This window comes from Crassostrea angulata, chromosome 4 (genome assembly GCF_025612915.1).
Source record: "Crassostrea angulata isolate pt1a10 chromosome 4, ASM2561291v2, whole genome shotgun sequence".
In the NCBI taxonomy this organism is placed as follows: Eukaryota; Metazoa; Mollusca; class Bivalvia; order Ostreida; family Ostreidae; genus Magallana; species Magallana angulata.
In genome coordinates, this window is record NC_069114.1 from 34751847 (window position 1) to 34770680 (window position 18834).

General features: G+C 33.4%; 2 protein-coding genes across 3 annotated transcripts in view; both read left to right on the forward strand.

Moving 5' to 3' along the window:
* On the forward strand, positions 1-11458 carry LOC128181691 (sialin-like). The gene is made up of 10 exons (XM_052850179.1): positions 1-258; positions 2461-2714; positions 2938-3171; positions 4625-4712; positions 6927-7022; positions 8240-8382; positions 8472-8621; positions 8707-8833; positions 9240-9481; positions 9741-11458. The coding sequence occupies exons 1-10, from the start codon at positions 192-194 to the stop codon at positions 9936-9938; spliced, it is 1599 nt and encodes a 532-aa protein (XP_052706139.1). The 5' UTR covers positions 1-191; the 3' UTR covers positions 9939-11458.
* Positions 11459-15135: 3677 nt separating this feature from the next.
* The window catches only part of LOC128180410 (sialin-like), a 27834-nt gene continuing 24135 nt past the window's right edge, over positions 15136-18834 (forward strand). The window contains exons 1-2 of one of the 2 annotated variants that reach the window (XM_052848513.1): positions 15136-15436; positions 17555-17796. In XM_052848513.1, the coding sequence (XP_052704473.1) occupies positions 15373-15436; positions 17555-17796 (306 nt within the window). In that variant the 5' untranslated portion in view covers positions 15136-15372. The remainder of the gene's footprint in view (positions 15437-17554; positions 17797-18834) is intronic. The other variant, XM_052848514.1, reaches the window with a different exon arrangement.

An 18834-nucleotide genomic window follows, 5' to 3' on the forward strand; every position in this document is an offset into this window, starting at 1 on the left:
ATTCATGCTGACGTTTTGTTGTTGTTTCATCTTGCACACGTGTTAAAGGAAATTAAAGACACGAACGGCTTTATGTATTTCTGTGTATCCTCAAGAAACCATTGGGAAATGGCCAGATTTCTTTAATCCCCGTCTTTATTAACAAGTAGAAAGGATATTGCTGTGGTTCTATAAACTGCAAAGGTGCAGAAATGACAAAATCTAAAGATTCTTTTGCCGTTAACTCTGGAGATGAAAACACGATTGATCCTAAGGACGGTAAGTAGAGTTTATTACAGAACAGTTTGATTCTTACTTCGAATTTGCTTTGAGTCTTTGCATTATTTTAGAAGACGGGTAATATAGGCCTACAAAATGATGTTCATTTCTGCATGTTCTAAAAATATATACTTTTCTATGGCAACGTTGTACATGTAACAATATTGCTCAACCTATATTTCTTACAAATAAATTTGTTTCGACAATGATACCCCATTGTTTAGAATTAATTTTCTAGCACAGTCAAATTATAGTCATTGACGTATTTGAAAAAAAGATAAATGATTTTTAAATCCCCGCTTGGTCGGCATAACCTTGTTAATTATCTTGTACCCAGAGAAACATGGGGCATATTGTAAAATACGAGATGGCACATACCAGGGTCGAGTTTTACTATAGTCTGTTCCAAGTTTTATTATTTTTTAAGCCACATTTAAACGATTTTTATGAAATAAACATACCTGTGAAAGAAGTGTAATTGAGATAATTGAAAGGGAAAATAATCAGTACATTATTTTTCAGTTGGAAAAATTCACAGGAACGAATACAGATTTCTTACGGAGATTTATAATGGGAAATGTTCCATTCGGAAGTCACTCAAAATACCTCCTTGCACAATATTTCAACATTATATAAATAGTGCCTGTTTGGGAGGGTAACAGTTGAAATTGACACCCTGAGGAAACCATTGTCAACCGACGCGAAGCGGAGGTTAACAATGGTTTTCGAGGGGTGTCAATTTCAACTGTTATTCTCCCAAACAGGCACTATTTATTTCATGATACTGAATGTCTTACTATTAGAGAATTTTTTATTACTTTTATGTAGAAGTGACGTGAATTCTATGCCGAACCGTATGCGTATAATTTACGCGCATGTAACAGTTCGTTGTGTTACCCGTTGCTAAGTGTGTTGCTAACGCTGAGGATAATAGAACGGATTGTCAACCGTGTCTTAACCAATCAGATTTCAGTATTTAACATGAAAGTATAATAATATCATTGGGGTACTTTCATATCTGTTGCAAGGAAAATCCCTGTAGACTCTTTTTTCTTCAGCCATGTATTGAAACCTGATAAGCTAGGGGAGGTGTTTCAGGTGGAATGTATAAATAGTAAAATTAATAGCAGAGGGATATTACACCTTAAAAAAGAAATCTCGACAATTTTTTTACTTTTTAATGAACATCATTTAAACCCTGAGGTATTTATTAATATGGAGTAATTATGCAAAGTGTTAATCAAAGACGTATTGGAACAGAGCATAAAGTTTGCAATTTTGTTGTTGATGTAAACAGACTTTAAGTTCGAATTTATGTGTTGGTGTTTAACCAAAGGTGGTAACTACCTACGTAAATGTAATTTACTCGTAGACATTGTCATATTTCATGAATGGAACTCTTTAAAACATGGTTATTTAGTAGAGTAATTGTAGTAACTAATGCTATGCAGGCATGTTCATTACTTCCATATTTTCAGTTTATCTTCCATGACAGTAAACATATCCTGCATAATTAAAAAGAATTAGAATTATACTTAGCATAAGCTGCAGGTCTGTATCTACTGGTTTAAAAATTTGGATGAACAACCTGGGAGTTACAGTGCCTGTAATAATTAAAAAACTGCAATTTATGGTGAGCAGAAAATTGCGCTTGCTGATCAATAACCTTATTTTCAGAAAAATCATGTGGAAAAATTTAGTACCATTAAATTCTTCTTCAGTCAATTTACAATTGATATTGGTAATTACCAGTAATTTACTCACATCAAACTTTCTTTTAAAAAATTAAAGTATGTAAGTTAATTAAAATAAAGTTCAAGAGTTACCATTTTTACAAGTAAAAAAACTGCACAACTTCACTCTACAGGGCTGGTGATGGTGTTAAATAGAATATCAGTGGCAAGTAAAGTGATGATATATTTAGTAAAATATGTCAGAGGATTTTGTTAAAATCAAAAACATGTATTTGTATGGAAAGTGTTTTGTAAATAAGGTTTCAAAGCTTACAAGCGCAAATTTTTGTGCATTGTAAATTGTCGTTTTTTACAATGGGAGGCACTGTAACTCCCAGGTCATGATCCAAATTTGTTCAGACCTGAACCTACAGATTTCACCTGCAACAAACTTTAAAAAAATAATGTCGTCTGTTTTTTATGCAAAAATTGTTAATGAATGCATGCTGTCCTTAATTTTTACCCACAGTTCCTTGGTGGACCTCCAGTCGTCTTGGTCTGGCTGTCCTGGGATTTTTTGGGTTTGTCAATGTCTATGCATTACGGTTTAACCTCAGCGTGGCCATTGTGTGTATGGTCAATGCAACAGCCGTACGATTGAATTCCAATGGAGAGAGTGACACTGCCAACAGCACAAATTCTATCCTAGCCAATGAGCATTTCACGAGTAGTTGTGGATTGATTTCAGCAGATGCTAATGCAACTCTAGGTAGAGAATTCGAGGTATTGACACCAGTTTTAAAATGATAAACCAAAAGTAACATTTATGATTCATTTAATTTTGAACTAAATATTGTTGGCTATCTTTGTGCTCTGTAATGTTCAAAGAGTAAAATTTGTAATAAAGAATGAACTGCTGCAACACTTTTTTCAAATGATAATCTTGATATCATTGACATGTACATCATACTTATATAACATTTTCATCATTTTGTAAACTTCACAGGATGGTGACATTATATGGGAAAAGACAACCCAGGGACTTATTCTCGGGTCCTTTTTCTGGGGTTACCTGGCAACACAGATACCTGGGGGATGGTTAGCCGTGAAGTTTGGAGGCAAAAGAGTCCTCGGCATCAGCATGGCTCTCTGTTCTCTCTGTACATTTTTGACTCCTATCGCAGCCCAGACTGGATACGTATTTCTGATGATAATCCGAATTATATTGGGCATTGGTTCAGTAAGTATTGTTACAGTATGTCATATATATTTAATATTGATAATAACTTGGACGACTTCATTTTTATTTCATTTAAATCTAAAGATATCTGACTTATTAATGTAGTTTTGCACCCAAATATATACATTTTCTCTGATCTGTTAGTTAGTTATCAGACTTTAATATTAAATCAAGTACAGTTATTGCCAAGATCAAAGAAATGCTGTTACCAGTTATTCTCTAATATACCAAGAAAGTTATCAGTAAATTAACAGATGTTCCAAGGACCTCCCAAACTCATTTGCAATGCATGCAGTTCTCCCCCCCCCCCCCCCCCAAAAAAAAAAATTATCTAAGTACCATTTTAATTATGAGAAATTGAATTTCATTAAACAAAAAAAAAAAAATAGAAATAAATGATACAATGATAATTAAAATGTACTGTATTATACATCCAACAAAAATTTCTATCATTTGCATTCCAATTTGAAGTCTGCTATTGATATACTTGAACAAAACTTAAGAGGTTCACAGAACAGCTGTCTCAATAACCTACTTAATTTGTCTCTCTGAAGAGAAAGAAAATCAGCAGAAATTCTGAGCTGCTAGCTATATAGTAGAATAGAAGTAAAGTTCTTATTATTGTGGTAATGTCTAATCTTTTATATTTCAAAACAACATTTCTCAACCATAAGGAGGTTAACCAGCATCATCCACAATGCAAAATCTGCCATCTTCCCTAGATTTCTCAAAGAATTGTCAGCATGAGAAACAATTAATGTATTTGATCCTGTATTTTGACTATAAGTACATGAAGCTGTACTGTAAGCTATTAGTGTTGATATATAGTACATTTGTGTTAGGATTCAGAGGAAGCTGTGTAGGAAAGCAAGCACAGTGTCTTGCATGTAGTCAGTACCTAGGTCATATACCGGTATATCTTCAAAACAAGCATGGTGATAAATAGGTCATAACATAATTACTGGAATGTATATATGTACAGTAATGTCCCTTTCGATTATCACAACTAAACAACTTACCTGGTAGATATAGAAAATGTAGATGGGAGTAGACTATATAGCTACCAATAAATATGAGAGAGAGAGAGAGAGAGAGAGAGAGAGAGCGAGAGAGAGAGAGAGAGAGAGAGAGAGAGGTAAAGGGTTTGCAATGTTCTTTAAACAATTTCTGGATCAGTTGTTAGGATCTTAAGAAAACTCTTGTCTTGGTTTCTTTCCCATGCACTGGCTCAATCTGACTCGTATAGTAAATATACTTTACCAGCAAAGGGCCTAGGATGATAGGCAGTTTCCTTGGATCAAGTTTCTTGGTCAGAGGTCAAGGTTATATTAGACCACTGAAAAAAATCCTTTTCTGGACATACTGTATGACAAGAAATTAACTTAAGGAGTTAATATGGACCTTGTTCTGTGGATGCCCTGTAGTGAATATTTATATCTTAATTGATTTGTAGGGAACAGTTTTTCCAGCCATGCACACCATGTGGGGAAAATGGGCCCCACCCCTGGAGCGAAGCAAGCTTACTGCATTTACATATGCAGGTATGTATGATTTTATGATGATAACAAATTTGACCATGAAACACATGGTTTGACAAGTTGAATATTGTAATTATTCTGTGGCAATATGATTGATAAAAGTGCTTGCCACATTGTACAAACCCATAAACATGAATGTGACCTTAAAGGTGTGAGGCCTTTATTAAGGTCTTCCGTTTCCAACGGAAGACCTTATTGTTTTCGTACGATTTCTTTTTCCCTATTATTATTATTTTTCTTTTTTTTCTTACAATTTTTGTGCACGCAATTTCTCAAAAACAGCTCGACCGATTTTCATGAAACTTCCAGATCTGTTAGATAATGATCTAAACTAGATAGGTTTTTTATTATATTGATGACGTCACTTCCGTTTTTGAGAAATTGACGTTTTAGCGATTTTTAGGGGGGTTGCTTGTCCGTGGAACTTCTCATAAACTATAAAAGATATCGAGTTCAAACTTTCAGGGATAGTAGACAAAAGATTGTAGATTTGTAATTTTATTTTCATTTTGATCTGTCTTGAAAGGCGCCGAAGCTCGCCTGGACCCGAAAATTGAGATGGAAAAAACGTCGTAATTTTTTCTGGTTTTCTTTAATTATTTCTTTTCTGAAAAATATTTTGTTAAGACATGTAATGTAAAAAAAGTTTCTATTTACAAGACCTTTCTTTTAAAAACAAGAAAAAGGGGCTGGCCCTTCAAATTAGGGGCGGATAAGGCTCTAAAGTTTTTTGATGATAACTTTTTACTGTAAAATATTTTGTGATACGTCATAGAAGCAATTATGTTCATTCTAACGTTATTCACCTATACATGACAATCATTTACTCCTGAATTACGTAATTAAGGATTTTAAGGGGCCAGAAGTCCAAAACTTTGATGCTCAATATCTCTACATGGTGGAAAATTCTGATAAGCAATATTGAACAAAAGATGCTCAAAATATTGAGCTTATCAATATGCAACAAAACTTTCTTTGTTATGCGGTCCCTGAAAGGAGTAACAGGGTCGGCCCCTAAAACGACTCTTTCCAGATATCTCCAGAACGGTACAGAATTTCTAAACACTTGTTGAACAAAATGTGTTTGAATTGACAAGAGCTTTCATTTGAGATCAGAAAAAAGGAGCCGGTCCTTCAAATTAGGGGCCGATAATGCTCTAAAGTCTTTTGATGATAACATTTTACTGTAAAATAGTTTGTGATACGTCATAGAAGCAATTATGTTAATTCTAACGTTATTCACTTATACATGGCAATCATTTACTCCTGTATTACGTAATTAGGGATTTAAAGGGGCCAGAAGTCCAAAACTTTGATGCTCAATATCTCTAAATGGAGGAAAATTTTGGAAAACAATTTTGAACAAAAAATGCTTAAAAAAATTAAGCTTAACAATATGCAACCATATTTTCTGTATGATGCGGTCCTTAAAAGGAGTTACAGGGTCGGCCCCTAACTAGACCCTCTCCAGATATCTCCAGAACGGTACATAATTTCTAAACACTTGTTGAACAAAATGTGTTTGAATTGACGAACACATTCTTATGACATCATAAAAAAGGGGCTTGCCCTTAAAAATAAGGGGCTTAGGGAGCTCTAAAGACTTTAAATGATAAATATTTACTGTGAATTTTTTTTTGATCCGTTAAAGAGGCAATTATGTTTATTTTAACGTTATTTAGCCATACATGGCAATCATTTACTCCTACGTTACGTAATTAGGGATTTTAAGGGGCCAGAAGTCCAAAACTCTTATCCTTTTTATCTCAAAATGGATGACAATTCCGAAAAGCAGTATTTAACAAAAGATACTCAAAAGAATGTGCTTAACAATGTACAACCATATATTGTTTGTTATCTGGACCCTAAAAGGAGTTTAGCACCAGATATCAAAACTATTTTTCACATATATCTCAAAACGATAACCAATTTCTAAACACTTATTAGCAGTACACAAAAATACCTTTTAACTAAAATGAATGAAAAGGTGCTGATCCCTCAAAAAAGGGACACAAAAAGGGTAGATAGTCTTTCACCCATTACTCTTAGACCCCGCTTCCATTTCCAGATAGTTTCGTTGACGAAGATCAAGAGCAAGGTCATTTCGTATTCTAAAAATCGGACGGAAGACCTCCTCGTTGCTCGCAACGAGATCGTGTCTAGTTTTAAAGTATAATTGTTATTTTATGTATTTTGACTTCTTTGATTTTGTTCCAGGGGCTCAGGCAGGAATAGTGGTGACATTTCCTGTAGCTTCTCTGTTGTGTAAATATGGTTTTGCTGGTGGATGGCCTTCCATTTTCTACATATTGGGTGAGAGCAAATTTTTTTTTTCAATATCCTAGCTCCTTCCTCTCTCTCTGTTACCAACAACAGACTTTGTAAGGAATTGAAATGCAAGCTCATTTCATTATACTAAACTATTACTTTATACTTTGTCAAAGAGTGATAAATTTTGTCCCTCTTAGTTTATCACCCAATATTGACCAATGGTGACCAGCTTATAGCCATGGAAACTATGTTGGACAGAACACACTTTGTTGTTGAAATTTATTCTTGTTGTAAATTGGAAACCAGTTTGATGTAGTTATAACGTGCAGTATCCCTCTTATTCTAGGCATTATCTGTTGATAAATATTTGATTACCGGTATGTGTAACATTAAGTTTTAAATATTCCTTTTATAACATCATCATAAGTATCATAATAAAGAATATTATGTAATGCCACTTGCACTTAATCAGATATTTATCAGCATTATACATCAGTTCTGTCTTGGTTGTGTAACATGCCAAATCCTACTTGTTGTAGGTGAAGGAGGCAGTATTCCTCTTGTATGCAATTAAGTTCTGTCTGGGTTGTATAACAGGCAGTGTCCTTCTTGTTGTAGGCATAATAAGTTTTTGTATCGGTTATTTAGTAGGCAATGTTCTTCACGTTGTAGGCTTTATCAGTTCTATATGGGTTATAAAACAGACAGTGTCCTTCTTTTTGTAGGCATTATAAGTTTTAAACTGGTTGTATAATAGGCAGTATCCTTCATGTTGTAGGCATTATACGTTCTGTATGGGTTGTGTTTAAAACAGGCTGTATTTATCTTGTTATAGGTATTATTAATTTCTGTAAAGGGTTGGAATCCAAGCAGCGTCCTTCTTATTGTAGGCATTATTAAGTACTATATGAGTTGTATAACAGGCAGTGTCCTACTTGTTGTAGGCATTTTAAGTTTTGTATGGGTTATATAACAGGCAGTGTCCTTCTTGTTGTAGGCATTTTAAGTTTCGTATGGGTTATATAACAGGCAGTATTCTTCTTGTTGTAGGCATTATCAGTTCTGTATGGGTTATATAACAGGCAGTATCCTTCTCGTAGGCATTATCAGTTCTGTATGGGTTATATAACAGGCAGTATCCTTCTTTTTGTAGGCATTTTAAGTTCTGTATGGGTTGTATAACATGCAGTGTTCTTCATGTTGTAGGCATTATAAGAACTGTATGGGTTATATAACAGGCAGTGTTCTTCTTGTTGTAGGCATTTTAAGTTCTGTTTGGGTTGTGCTATGGATGCTGCTCACCAGTGATTCACCTGAACAACACCAAAGGATTTCACATGTAGAAAAGCTCTACATTAGGCAGTCTCTTCAAAGCACCGCCTCCAAAGAGGAGCCAGGAAAAGTAAGTTTTAATTTCGTAGTTAAAAAAGTATCATAACTTTTTAAGTTTCCAATTTTAACAAAATTCTTTTTATTTACATTGTTATGTAGAAGCTGAACGTTCCATGGAAGAGCATATTTACTTCAATGCCAGTTTATGCCATCATTGTGTCCAATATTGCTTGTGATTGGGGAGGATACACACTACTGACAAACATTCCTACCTACATGAAGGAAGTCCTTAAACTGGACATCACCTCAGTAAGTATCAGTATTGGATATCCAATAGGAGTACCGGTTAGAAAAATATTTCAGTCCTAACTGTGTGTAAACATTAATTTCTTAGAATGGATTCTACTCTGCATTACCTTACATTGGATTTTGGGCCATAATTAACATCGCCGGGGTGCTAGCAGACTTGGCACAGAAATGTTTTTCCGCCACCTTCACCCGCAAATTTTTCGACATCACAGGTGTGTTTTTTAAACTTTTGACATATGTTTTTTCTCAATTTAAAAACAATATACTTTTTTAGGTAAACATAACATAAATACTGATGTGGCATATGCTAAATAAATATAACATTTATGATATTATATGCTGAAATTTATTCAGAAATAATTCCATATTTCAATGCAGGTACTTAATTTTTCTGCCATTTCGCAGGTTGTAACAAGTTGGGGAATGAAAAGATCAAAATTCCAAACCTTTATTATATAAAATTTCATATAGATTAGAACTGTGAGAAAAATAATAGCGAGATTTTAAATTCTGTCAAGGGTGCTTCCCATAATTTTATTTGGATAATAATTCCTCGCATTAATAAAGGAATCTACAATAAATCTTTAATTATGTTAATTCCATTGTTTTTTTACACAGGTAAGGTGATTCCAGGCCTCCTGCTAATTGGTCTGGGTTACCTGGACTGTACAATGAAAGGCCTGGCCATTGCCCTTCTTGCCCTAGGTGTAAGCTTATCTGGATTTCAGTACAGTGGTTTCCTCATCAACCACATGGACATTGCTCCAGCCTACGCAGGAATCCTGTTTGGAATTTCGAATGCTGCAGGAGCAATCACTGGCTTTATATCTCCAGCTGTGGTTGGACTAATTACAGAGAAAGTAGGGAAAAGAAAAATATTACACTGTATATTTAGCAGTTTCACATAACATTACAATTGTGCAAAGTGCAGCATTCCCCGTTTCGAAAAAATAAAATTGTGAATTTTTAGGGAACGGTATATCAATCCATTTTTGAAGATTACTAATTTAACATTATTCATTTGTTATTAATACTGCTTTTTCCCACTCATTAGCGCAGAAACATTTTACTAAATTTCTTTCACCACTGATGCAATTTCCCTCTCTTTTGGTTTTGAAGGGCCAGAGTCAGGTCGAGTGGCAGGTTGTATTCTATACTGCGGCAGCTATATACCTGGCGAGTGCACTCTTTTACATGATCTTTGCTTCCGGAGAAGTCCAGAAATGGGCCGTTGAAGAGAAGACTCTGGACGTAGAAGAAATGAATATGCTAGAAGACAAAGCAGAGGCGAAAAAGAGCAAAGACCTTGAGATTTAGAAAACAGCAAAATTTCTGTTGCATTTTACAAAGATACAATATAGTATCGGTAGATGTATATGGGTTATATTTGCATAAATGATATTTCAGCATTTTGATGGAATATCAGCATTTATTTGGAAAAAGCCAATTCATTTATTTCGGTGCCTTTTAATTTGTCCATCATAAATACATGTAATGGTATGTGTAAATACAGTCATCTTTTTATTAGATAAAATGCGGGTGTCCTGTAGAATCACATTTAATTAAACTGCTAGCAGATGTACCTGTATTGAAATGGGAATATTGGTACTTTTTGAACAAATGGTCAGGGACTTTTCCATGTACATTCTTTGTAGAATTCTCCTCCAGCATATGGCATTGAAATCTCATTAAACATTACCAAATTTTTCTCATAAGTATATATAGCTATTGCTCAAAGACAAAGTGTTATTTCTTACATATGTTTAATGTAATGTGAGTCAATATTATTCAACAGGTGCCAAAATATTGAAAACAAAAGTCAGGGCTTATTATTCCGTGCTTATTCATTTTTGTGACATACATGTACCTCAAATGTCTCATAATCGGTCAAGGGTATTGCCATCATTGTTCTATAAGGTCCCATGCAGAGATCTCAAATAGATGTTTTTTGTGGAAAAGATTAGAGTAAGATGAAAGCATTTCTGGTTTACATGTATAAAACATTTATCATTTTGAAATATAGAAATGAGAGTGTATGGGTGTATAGGGTTAATTTCATTGCAAGTTAAATATTTTCATTGTGAATTTCATCTGATATGAATATACATCAGAATATAATGGATGAATATACATGTAATTATGTGTACCTATATATCTACAATTTTACATATATTTGTGACTGCAGACAAATTTTATTACTGGTACATAAAACATGTATTACTGATAGTCTTTAAAGAACTTCATTGATGAAATAGTAGTCCTTACTATATACATGTATTCTCCTTAAATCTTAGTTGTGAGGGTTGAGTAGGTGTTATGTATAATATTTGACAACATTTTATGTATACAGGTATACCTTTGACTTTAAGAATAAGATAAGACATGTCATTTTACTGTTTTAAACACACTAAGTTAGCTTTACATCTGTCTCAAAAGACATTGCTCAGGTGAGTGATTTTGCCCATGAGCCTCTTTTTGTAATGTTCTACTTTTTTTCCTTTTCTTGTGCCATATGATGCATCAAATAGACTTAGAAAGACATTTTACACTGTATAATATTCTATGAGATTGAGCATAATAAATTAGCAGGAAGTTTTTGACAATATTATACAGGTACATTGCATTTGTAATCATGAGACTCTTTAGCAAATACTGTATACAGGGAAATATTTTCCTCCGTTTTATTTTTGCTACTTTCTCCCTCCTTGTCTTTAGGCAATTTAAGACTGGGCGAACTGCATTGGCTCAAATTATTTCTTTTTAAACATAACTTTGTCTGGTCGAATTCAAGACGGGGCAAAATTGTTTGCAAGTGAAGAAGGGAGAATGAAACATGGGACAAAAATAACCCTGTATACAGTATACAAGCATGATACCATGTATATACAAACATTCTCCAGATTGGTCTTAAAGTGACACAAATACCACCCTGTAAACAAAATTGGTCTTTATAAGGCTCATTTACATATCTCCAACTCTCATTTATCTAGTAACACACAGTCCCATAAATTTTAGTACAATGTACTATGTAAAAACATTTCCCAGAGTGATATCTTTTAATTAAACCATTTTGTAAATATATAACTAAATGGATTCCTTGCATTTTATTATACATTATACCTAGTAAAAATTACTAAACTACATGAATGTGGAAGTGAAAATTATTTTACAGTCGACGCTGAGGATATTTCTTTTAGTGCATTAGTATTAATACTTTGTAGTGAATAGATACTGAGCACCCATTAATTTTTGTGTATCAAGCTATTTTTTGTTTTACAAATGTCTACATCAGCTTTTCTATTAGTGCTTTTTATAGTCATACTTAATGAAATTCGTATGTATACATGTAAGTTAAAATTGCATTTCTGTTCCATATATCTTTGGTACAAGTACTTAAAAATGTACTTAAGATTGACAGAATCTTTCTTTGTTGTGAATGGTTTTTAGTTTGTTGACTTCCTTTTCTTGTTTATTTGATTTCTCTTAAATTACAGGGTGTATATATTTTGACTACAGTGTTATATCTACAATATAATTTTTATGCAATGTATAATATTTGTGACATATGTGATTCCTTTTGTGGTAATTCAATGCATCTTTTCTTTTTAAGATTTAATATATTCTATTTTATGAACTATAACTCTTCTTATATACTTACATCACATATCTTTCCTTCCTGAAAATATACATAATTATGTACATGTATGTACTCAATATGTGCACTTTAACACCAAAAAAATTAAAAGAATTCAAATCAACTAATGTCTTTACAGCCTGATAAACATTTGTCCTCTGTCTTCTATTGAGAAGGTGGTCATGATGACAGCATGATTATTTCGTGCAGTGTGAGGTTGTCGAATGTGTCGCTCAATGGATAAGTGGAACGTGTATATTTCAGTCCCGTCAGTTTCTACAGAGCTATGAATGGGCAATTAATTCCCGTAAAAAAATAGAAGGAATCATACTTAGTGGATTGAGTCATCAAAGAAAGCATTTTATTCATTATCGTAAAAAGCAAGAAAAATTCTCTAAACTAATATTGTTAATGTAAACTCAGTACATTAAGTAAAAGGAAGAGCCAAATCGTCTTATTTAAAAAGATTTAGTCTGACATAACAGCATTATTATTTTGTGCAGTCCGTGATTTTTCTTAGGTTGCTGAAAGTTCCTACCGATCGATAAACTTTTTATAGAACTGGATAGTGTAGATTTCAGTCCTGTCAGTTTCTATACAGCCGTGAATTACAATTTATTTCCGTAACAAATAGAGGGGACATGCATACTTACTGGATGTAAATATATGTTCTTGACAATGTCTGTATATTCTCACTGTTTTGTTCCATGACTATATGACTATAACATTGGGAAGATGAAAATGAAAAATTAAAATGTCGATGATAATTCCAGCAATTTAACCCTCTAAAGTTCTAATCTCCAAGCTATACATTTACAAGTAAGAATAAAACAACTTTCAAAATGGTATTTACAGGTAGACTGAGTGTAAACTGTACTAGGGCTAAAATTTTAAAATTGTAAAAAGAGGGAAACACTGCTATTTGATTTTCCTTGTACCGACATCTTCCCAAGTCAAGGATCATAGCAAGCCTGCCATGTGTTTTGTGGAAGTAGATGATATACACAAAACCCCCGTAGCTTGCGACAATGAGGGATTCTGAAAAGCCAAAAAGGTTACATCATGTGGAAGTTGATTGTAATTCACAGCTCTATAGAAACTGACAGGACTGAAATAAACAACACCCCTCCCCCCTTATCAATTGGTCAAAACCTGCAGCAATCTAAGAAAGATCACGGACTACACGAAATAATCACGATGATATTAGACTCACATTCTTATTACAGCGGCTCAGATATTTCTTTTATTTAATGTACTGATGTACAGTAACAAAAAATTAGTTTTAATAACATGTTTTCTTTGATGGTTCATGCGGGTTGTGAAGGTAGCGATCGTTTCAGAAAAAAATCAATAACCTGCTAACGTGGGTTATGTATTTTCCTGCAATTAATTCTGTAATTTATGCAGTTTAGAGTATAAAGAAATTGTCATGATTGTCATTTCAATGTCGCCAAAGGAAGCATTTTATTTTTTAAGTAAAACCACATTTGAAAATCTGCTTATCTTAATTATATACAACAAATACCCATAAACGCTTTTTAAAAAATTTTCTTATCACTGATGTCTAATGAATGCATATACATGGATATGATCAGATAGCACTGCTTTATGTAAACAACTGTAACTACTAGTACTTGAAAGGTTGAGATTACCCCATGCAGATCCGTGGAGTCCATGCTCTCAATATAGCCCAAATTTCAATAATTCATCTTAAAAAATCCCCGCAAACTCAACATTAACAAAAGTTCAAAGAAGACATTAACGAATAATGTTTGAATTATTCATTATATCTGCTAGTGTTTGAATTAACGATGACAGCACATGTTCATACTACGACATAATTTCACTGAATCGCGTAGATTCTTGTCAGTTTACTACTGAACTGAATACAAATAACCTTCTCAAGAAATACAGGAAAAACTGAATGTTTATTATCATAAATTGAAATTATAGAGTAAAACACATCAACACTACGATATGTAACAATCTTATTCAGTACACTGCATTTTAATTAGATTAACTGTTTTCTGTAAGCTCCATAGCTAAAAAAAAATGCTGTTTTGTACTCTGGAGTATGTGTATAATTAAAAAAAAAAATAACCTTGAGTACAATTTGGAGCACGGAGTACGATTAAAAGTATAATATCGTATCCAAGAAATGTTTATAATCTCGTGGCCTGTTCAAAATTTGTCCCTTGTCTGTCATCGTTGTTGTCATAAACTTTTTAACATTTTCATCTTCTCCAAATCTGTTGGACGAATTTCAATTTGATTTAGCAAACTTAAATCTACATTACCTGATGATGCTTCTACACAAGTTTCAGCCTTTCTGGCGAAATGGTTTTCGCAAAATAATATTATTAAAGAATGTTCATTATTTATTCCTATATCAAAATGTCAGACGGACGCCGGACAAAAATTCAGCTTAGGTGAGCTAAAAACTCGTCAGCCCTACTATTAGCCTCTTCGTTTTTCAAAGAGAGTGTAAAAATTATAATATACTCTTTGAGAGAACATGAAAGTGCATATTGCAGTTAACATAAATTACCCCAACCCTATACCCTCGGACCAGTATTTATTCATTTTTAATGTGCTTTAGTAAAAGGTTTTCAAACTCTACCCTGTCCTAAGATATTTATGCAGCACGTTTACTTAAATTATTCTATAACAATAGATACCCCAGGGTTCAAACGATGTTCATATAAAAGTGTGAAAAAAATCTCAAGATCACCTCCTCTGGCTTAAAAAATCTCAGATTTGAATGCAAAGCTAAAAATATAAAGTATACAGTGGTTTGCATTGAAAGATGCAACGTTTAATTCTGTAACCGAGTCACCGATTTATATTTGCTCGGTTAGGTCCGCATTACCACACCGGATTTTTGACAAGGCCTGTTGCATTACCCGATAATGCAGCTGACGATTTGTTGTTGTTTCATCTTTACAGTGCAATGACTTGCACACGTGCAAACGGGCTTTATTACATTGCACACCCACACTGGCCACAGGGAAACTTTTAAAATTGACACTGTTGCTTTAATCCCCGACTTCATGACCAAGCAAAGAGGTACATGTAATTTCCCGTGGTTTAGAACCGAAAGGCAAAGGAGCAGCGGAAATGAAATCTAAAGATTCTGTCACTGTTAACTCTGGGAATGAAAACACGATTGATCCCAAAAGCGGTATGTAGAAATTATAACAAAGCGTGTTTTAATATTGAATTTATTTTCCTTATTTGCACTTAAAAAAAATATGATCAATGCTAATTGTGATTGAAGATCGATGCATGTACATATTCATATATTCTTTTACATCTGAAATCTAATGCATGCTTAACACATATTTATATAACGTATGACTTAAACGGCTATATAACCACATTGTCAAAAATCATTTCTCTACGTTATTCGTTTAGTTGTTGGCGCAATTGAAAAATGAAACACAATAGATTTAAATAGCCTCATGGTCTGCGTAACCCAGTTTTATATTTTTATCTCAAACATGGGGCTTATTGTAAAATATGGGATGGAAGGGAAGCGTAGTAGGCTTGATATGGTTTAAATTATATGGTTTAACATGTTTTGAAATTGATTTTTGGTTTAAGAATGACATACCTCATTCATTTCTTACAATTCAATTCCAAAAATAACATTAAAATCAAAATTTATATAAAGTTTTAATGAGAACCATTAAAAATTGTTTGCACTTTAAAAATATCTTAAGTTATCCACTGGTCAATGGGGGAAATGTAATTCATATGATTAAAAAATTTTCACGGTTTGAAAAATTCTGGAATGGATTTTCAAACCAAATTAGTATATGATACATATTAATATAATGATTTTGAAAATTGAAATATCATTAAAAAATGACTTTGTCATCAACATGAACATAGTTTTCATGGAGAAGCATGCCAGATTGCAGTGTGTCATTATTTTCATTCATGCAGGTTTCCAATAAAAGTACTGTGTAATTTAAACTCTAAAAAAGGTTTATGTACATCATTGTGGTTTATGAAACTCAACAACTATTAGAGTTTGTAAAGAAGAATTTTGACCCGGGTTGAAAACCAACCCAGGGGAAACCTATTTCTTTTCCCGATGGGATTGTTTTTATTTTGAAAAAAATGTCCTATTATTATGAATTTGCATGTTTTTATAAATATTGAAGATAAGCAGGAATAAATAGATAATCATTTATTTCCAAGGAATACAATGTTATGAGCAATTAACATAACAGTTGTACATTAACAGGATGACAATAATGCACTTTTGCTTCAATTTAAATCTCTAAGTAGTTTTTCTCGCTCAAATTTGTTCATCAAGGTTTATCAATTGGTAATTAAGTGATACAATTGTTTATAAAATAGCATATTAGAACTGGATAAGTTCTCATTGCTATTGTAGGGGGACAGTAGGTATTTAAGGTGCAGTCCCTCCCTACAGTTTAATAAAATTTCGTAAACGAAGTTGTTATATCTAGTGTTTTAAGAATGTTGAATACTTCCTTAAAACACCCACAGAAAAGTGTCAAGTTAATTTATTTAAATCAGGGAGAGCAATTTCAAGTTCAAAGATACAATTTTGTAGCAAGTTTAGCTTGAAATTGACACCCCGAGAAAACCATTGTCAACCGATGCGAAGCGGAGGTTGACAATGGTTTTCGAGGGGTGTCAATTTCAACTGTTATCCTACCAAACAGGCACTATTTATTTTGTTATACTGAATGTCTTAATTTTAAAGGAAACTTAACTGCTTTTACATAGGAATAACGTGAATTCTACGGCGAACCGTACGCGCATAATTTTTCGCGCATGTAACAATTTTTTAATGTTACCCGTTGCTAAGTGCGTTGCTAACGCTGAGGGTAATAGAAGGGATTATGAACTGCATCTAAACCAATCAGATTTCAGTATTTAACATGAAAGTATAACAATTACAAATGTACAAATAAAAAATTAAATTACCATGAAGTTGCCCCCCTCCTCCCCCCACCCAATTTTCAATGTTGGAAAAACACCCCCAGATCCATATTTAGTGTTGAAGTATGATCCTTGAGTCAATTTTCAACCTGGGTCAAAATTCTATATTAAATTTTCTACACATTTTCTATTATAAATATTTCAAAACTTATAAGTACTTACCAGCTAGTCTAACTTGATTTTCAATGTGAGTGATAAAAGACAGCTACGGGTAGTATCCCTGGATCTGTGATTAGGAAACCATTATGTGGTCTCTCGGTGATGCAAGAAAGATATATAAATAGATGTCATACTTTTAATTATTTTATTTTACCCACAGTTCCTTGGTGGACCTCCAGTCGTCTTGGTCTGGCTGTCCTGGGATTTTTTGGGTTTATCAACATCTATGCCTTGCGAGTTAATCTCAGTGTGGCCATTGTGTGTATGGTCAATGCAACAGCCGTACGATTGAATTCCAACAGCGAGAGTGATAGTGTCAACAGCACAAATTCTATCAATTTCCCAAGTAGTTGTGGATTGATTTCAGCAGATGCTAATGCAACTCTTGTGAGAAAATTTGAGGTACTGATATACCATATGTATAATACTCACCCCCCCCCCTGAAATTCTTTTGTAAAATTTATGATTCATTATGCCTTTCTGTTTAATTATACCACCAAAAACAAAGTTAAGAAGGGTTATTCGAATCACACTGTCTGCCCATCTGTTCTTCTGTCCGCATACATTTTAACCTCCAGTGGTGAAAAAGAGGTAATACATTTACATACATATTTAAATACATACATTTTAACCTCCATTGGTGAAAAAGAGGTAATTAAGAACAGGAAAGAGGTAGCATTGCGCGTGGCCTAGTTTGTGTATATTTTAAAGCATATTAGTTTTATATGCTTTATATATAAATAGAGTTTTTTTATTAGTAATTGAGAGTTTCAACTAAAATATGAAAGACTAAAAATTTAGCAATATCAACACATGCCAAAAGAAAGTTTGCATGCATTTACCATCGAAATGATTAAGCTATTTCTTTGTGTGCAGAGACTTAGACAATTGCCTTTGTTCATGCAGTAAAAAAAAGTTAGTAATAAATTGCATGCATGAACATGCACATTCTTTTTCAATATCACAAGTCATGCAATGTAAATGTTGCAATAAAATGCAAGTCAAGTTTACTGGCCAGGTTAAAAGATATGCTCAGCATCGTTAAAGCCATGCGTGGAATAGAAAAGCTCCTTTACTTCTTGGCGAGGATGATACCGACATATCTTGTAACTTATGAAATCACTGGCTTCTTTCATCATTCAGTATAAAACAATGCTTGAAAACTTATCATTCAACCAACTAAGAAAAGTGTTTGTATGCCCCTGATTCAAGACATGCGCTAATTTCTGGACTACAGTGTCTTCCAAAATAAAAACTTCGCTTTTTTTCTTCAAATAATAAAAGCGGTAGGCAAGAGACAGAGTTATAAAAAGTGGTAGACTTCAGCGTAAGGCGGTGGAGTTAACATGTATGTTGTCCATCTGTCTGTAGACACATTTTTGTCCCCCCAGTACACTTTTTAACTACTGCATAGAATAATCTGAAAATTTGTACATTTGT

What these genes read in the sequence shown, in the direction of transcription:
- LOC128181691 (XM_052850179.1), top strand. Translation starts at nt 192, where the DNA reads ATGACAAAATCTAAAGATTCTTTTGCCGTTAACTCTGGAGATGAAAAC. An exon ending in CTCTAGGTAGAGAATTCGAG is followed by an intron (nt 2,715 to 2,937) that starts GTATTGACACCA and finishes TAAACTTCACAG; the next exon opens with GATGGTGACATTATATGGGA. An exon ending in CCAAAGAGGAGCCAGGAAAA is followed by an intron (nt 8,383 to 8,471) that starts GTAAGTTTTAAT and finishes ATTGTTATGTAG; the next exon opens with AAGCTGAACGTTCCATGGAA.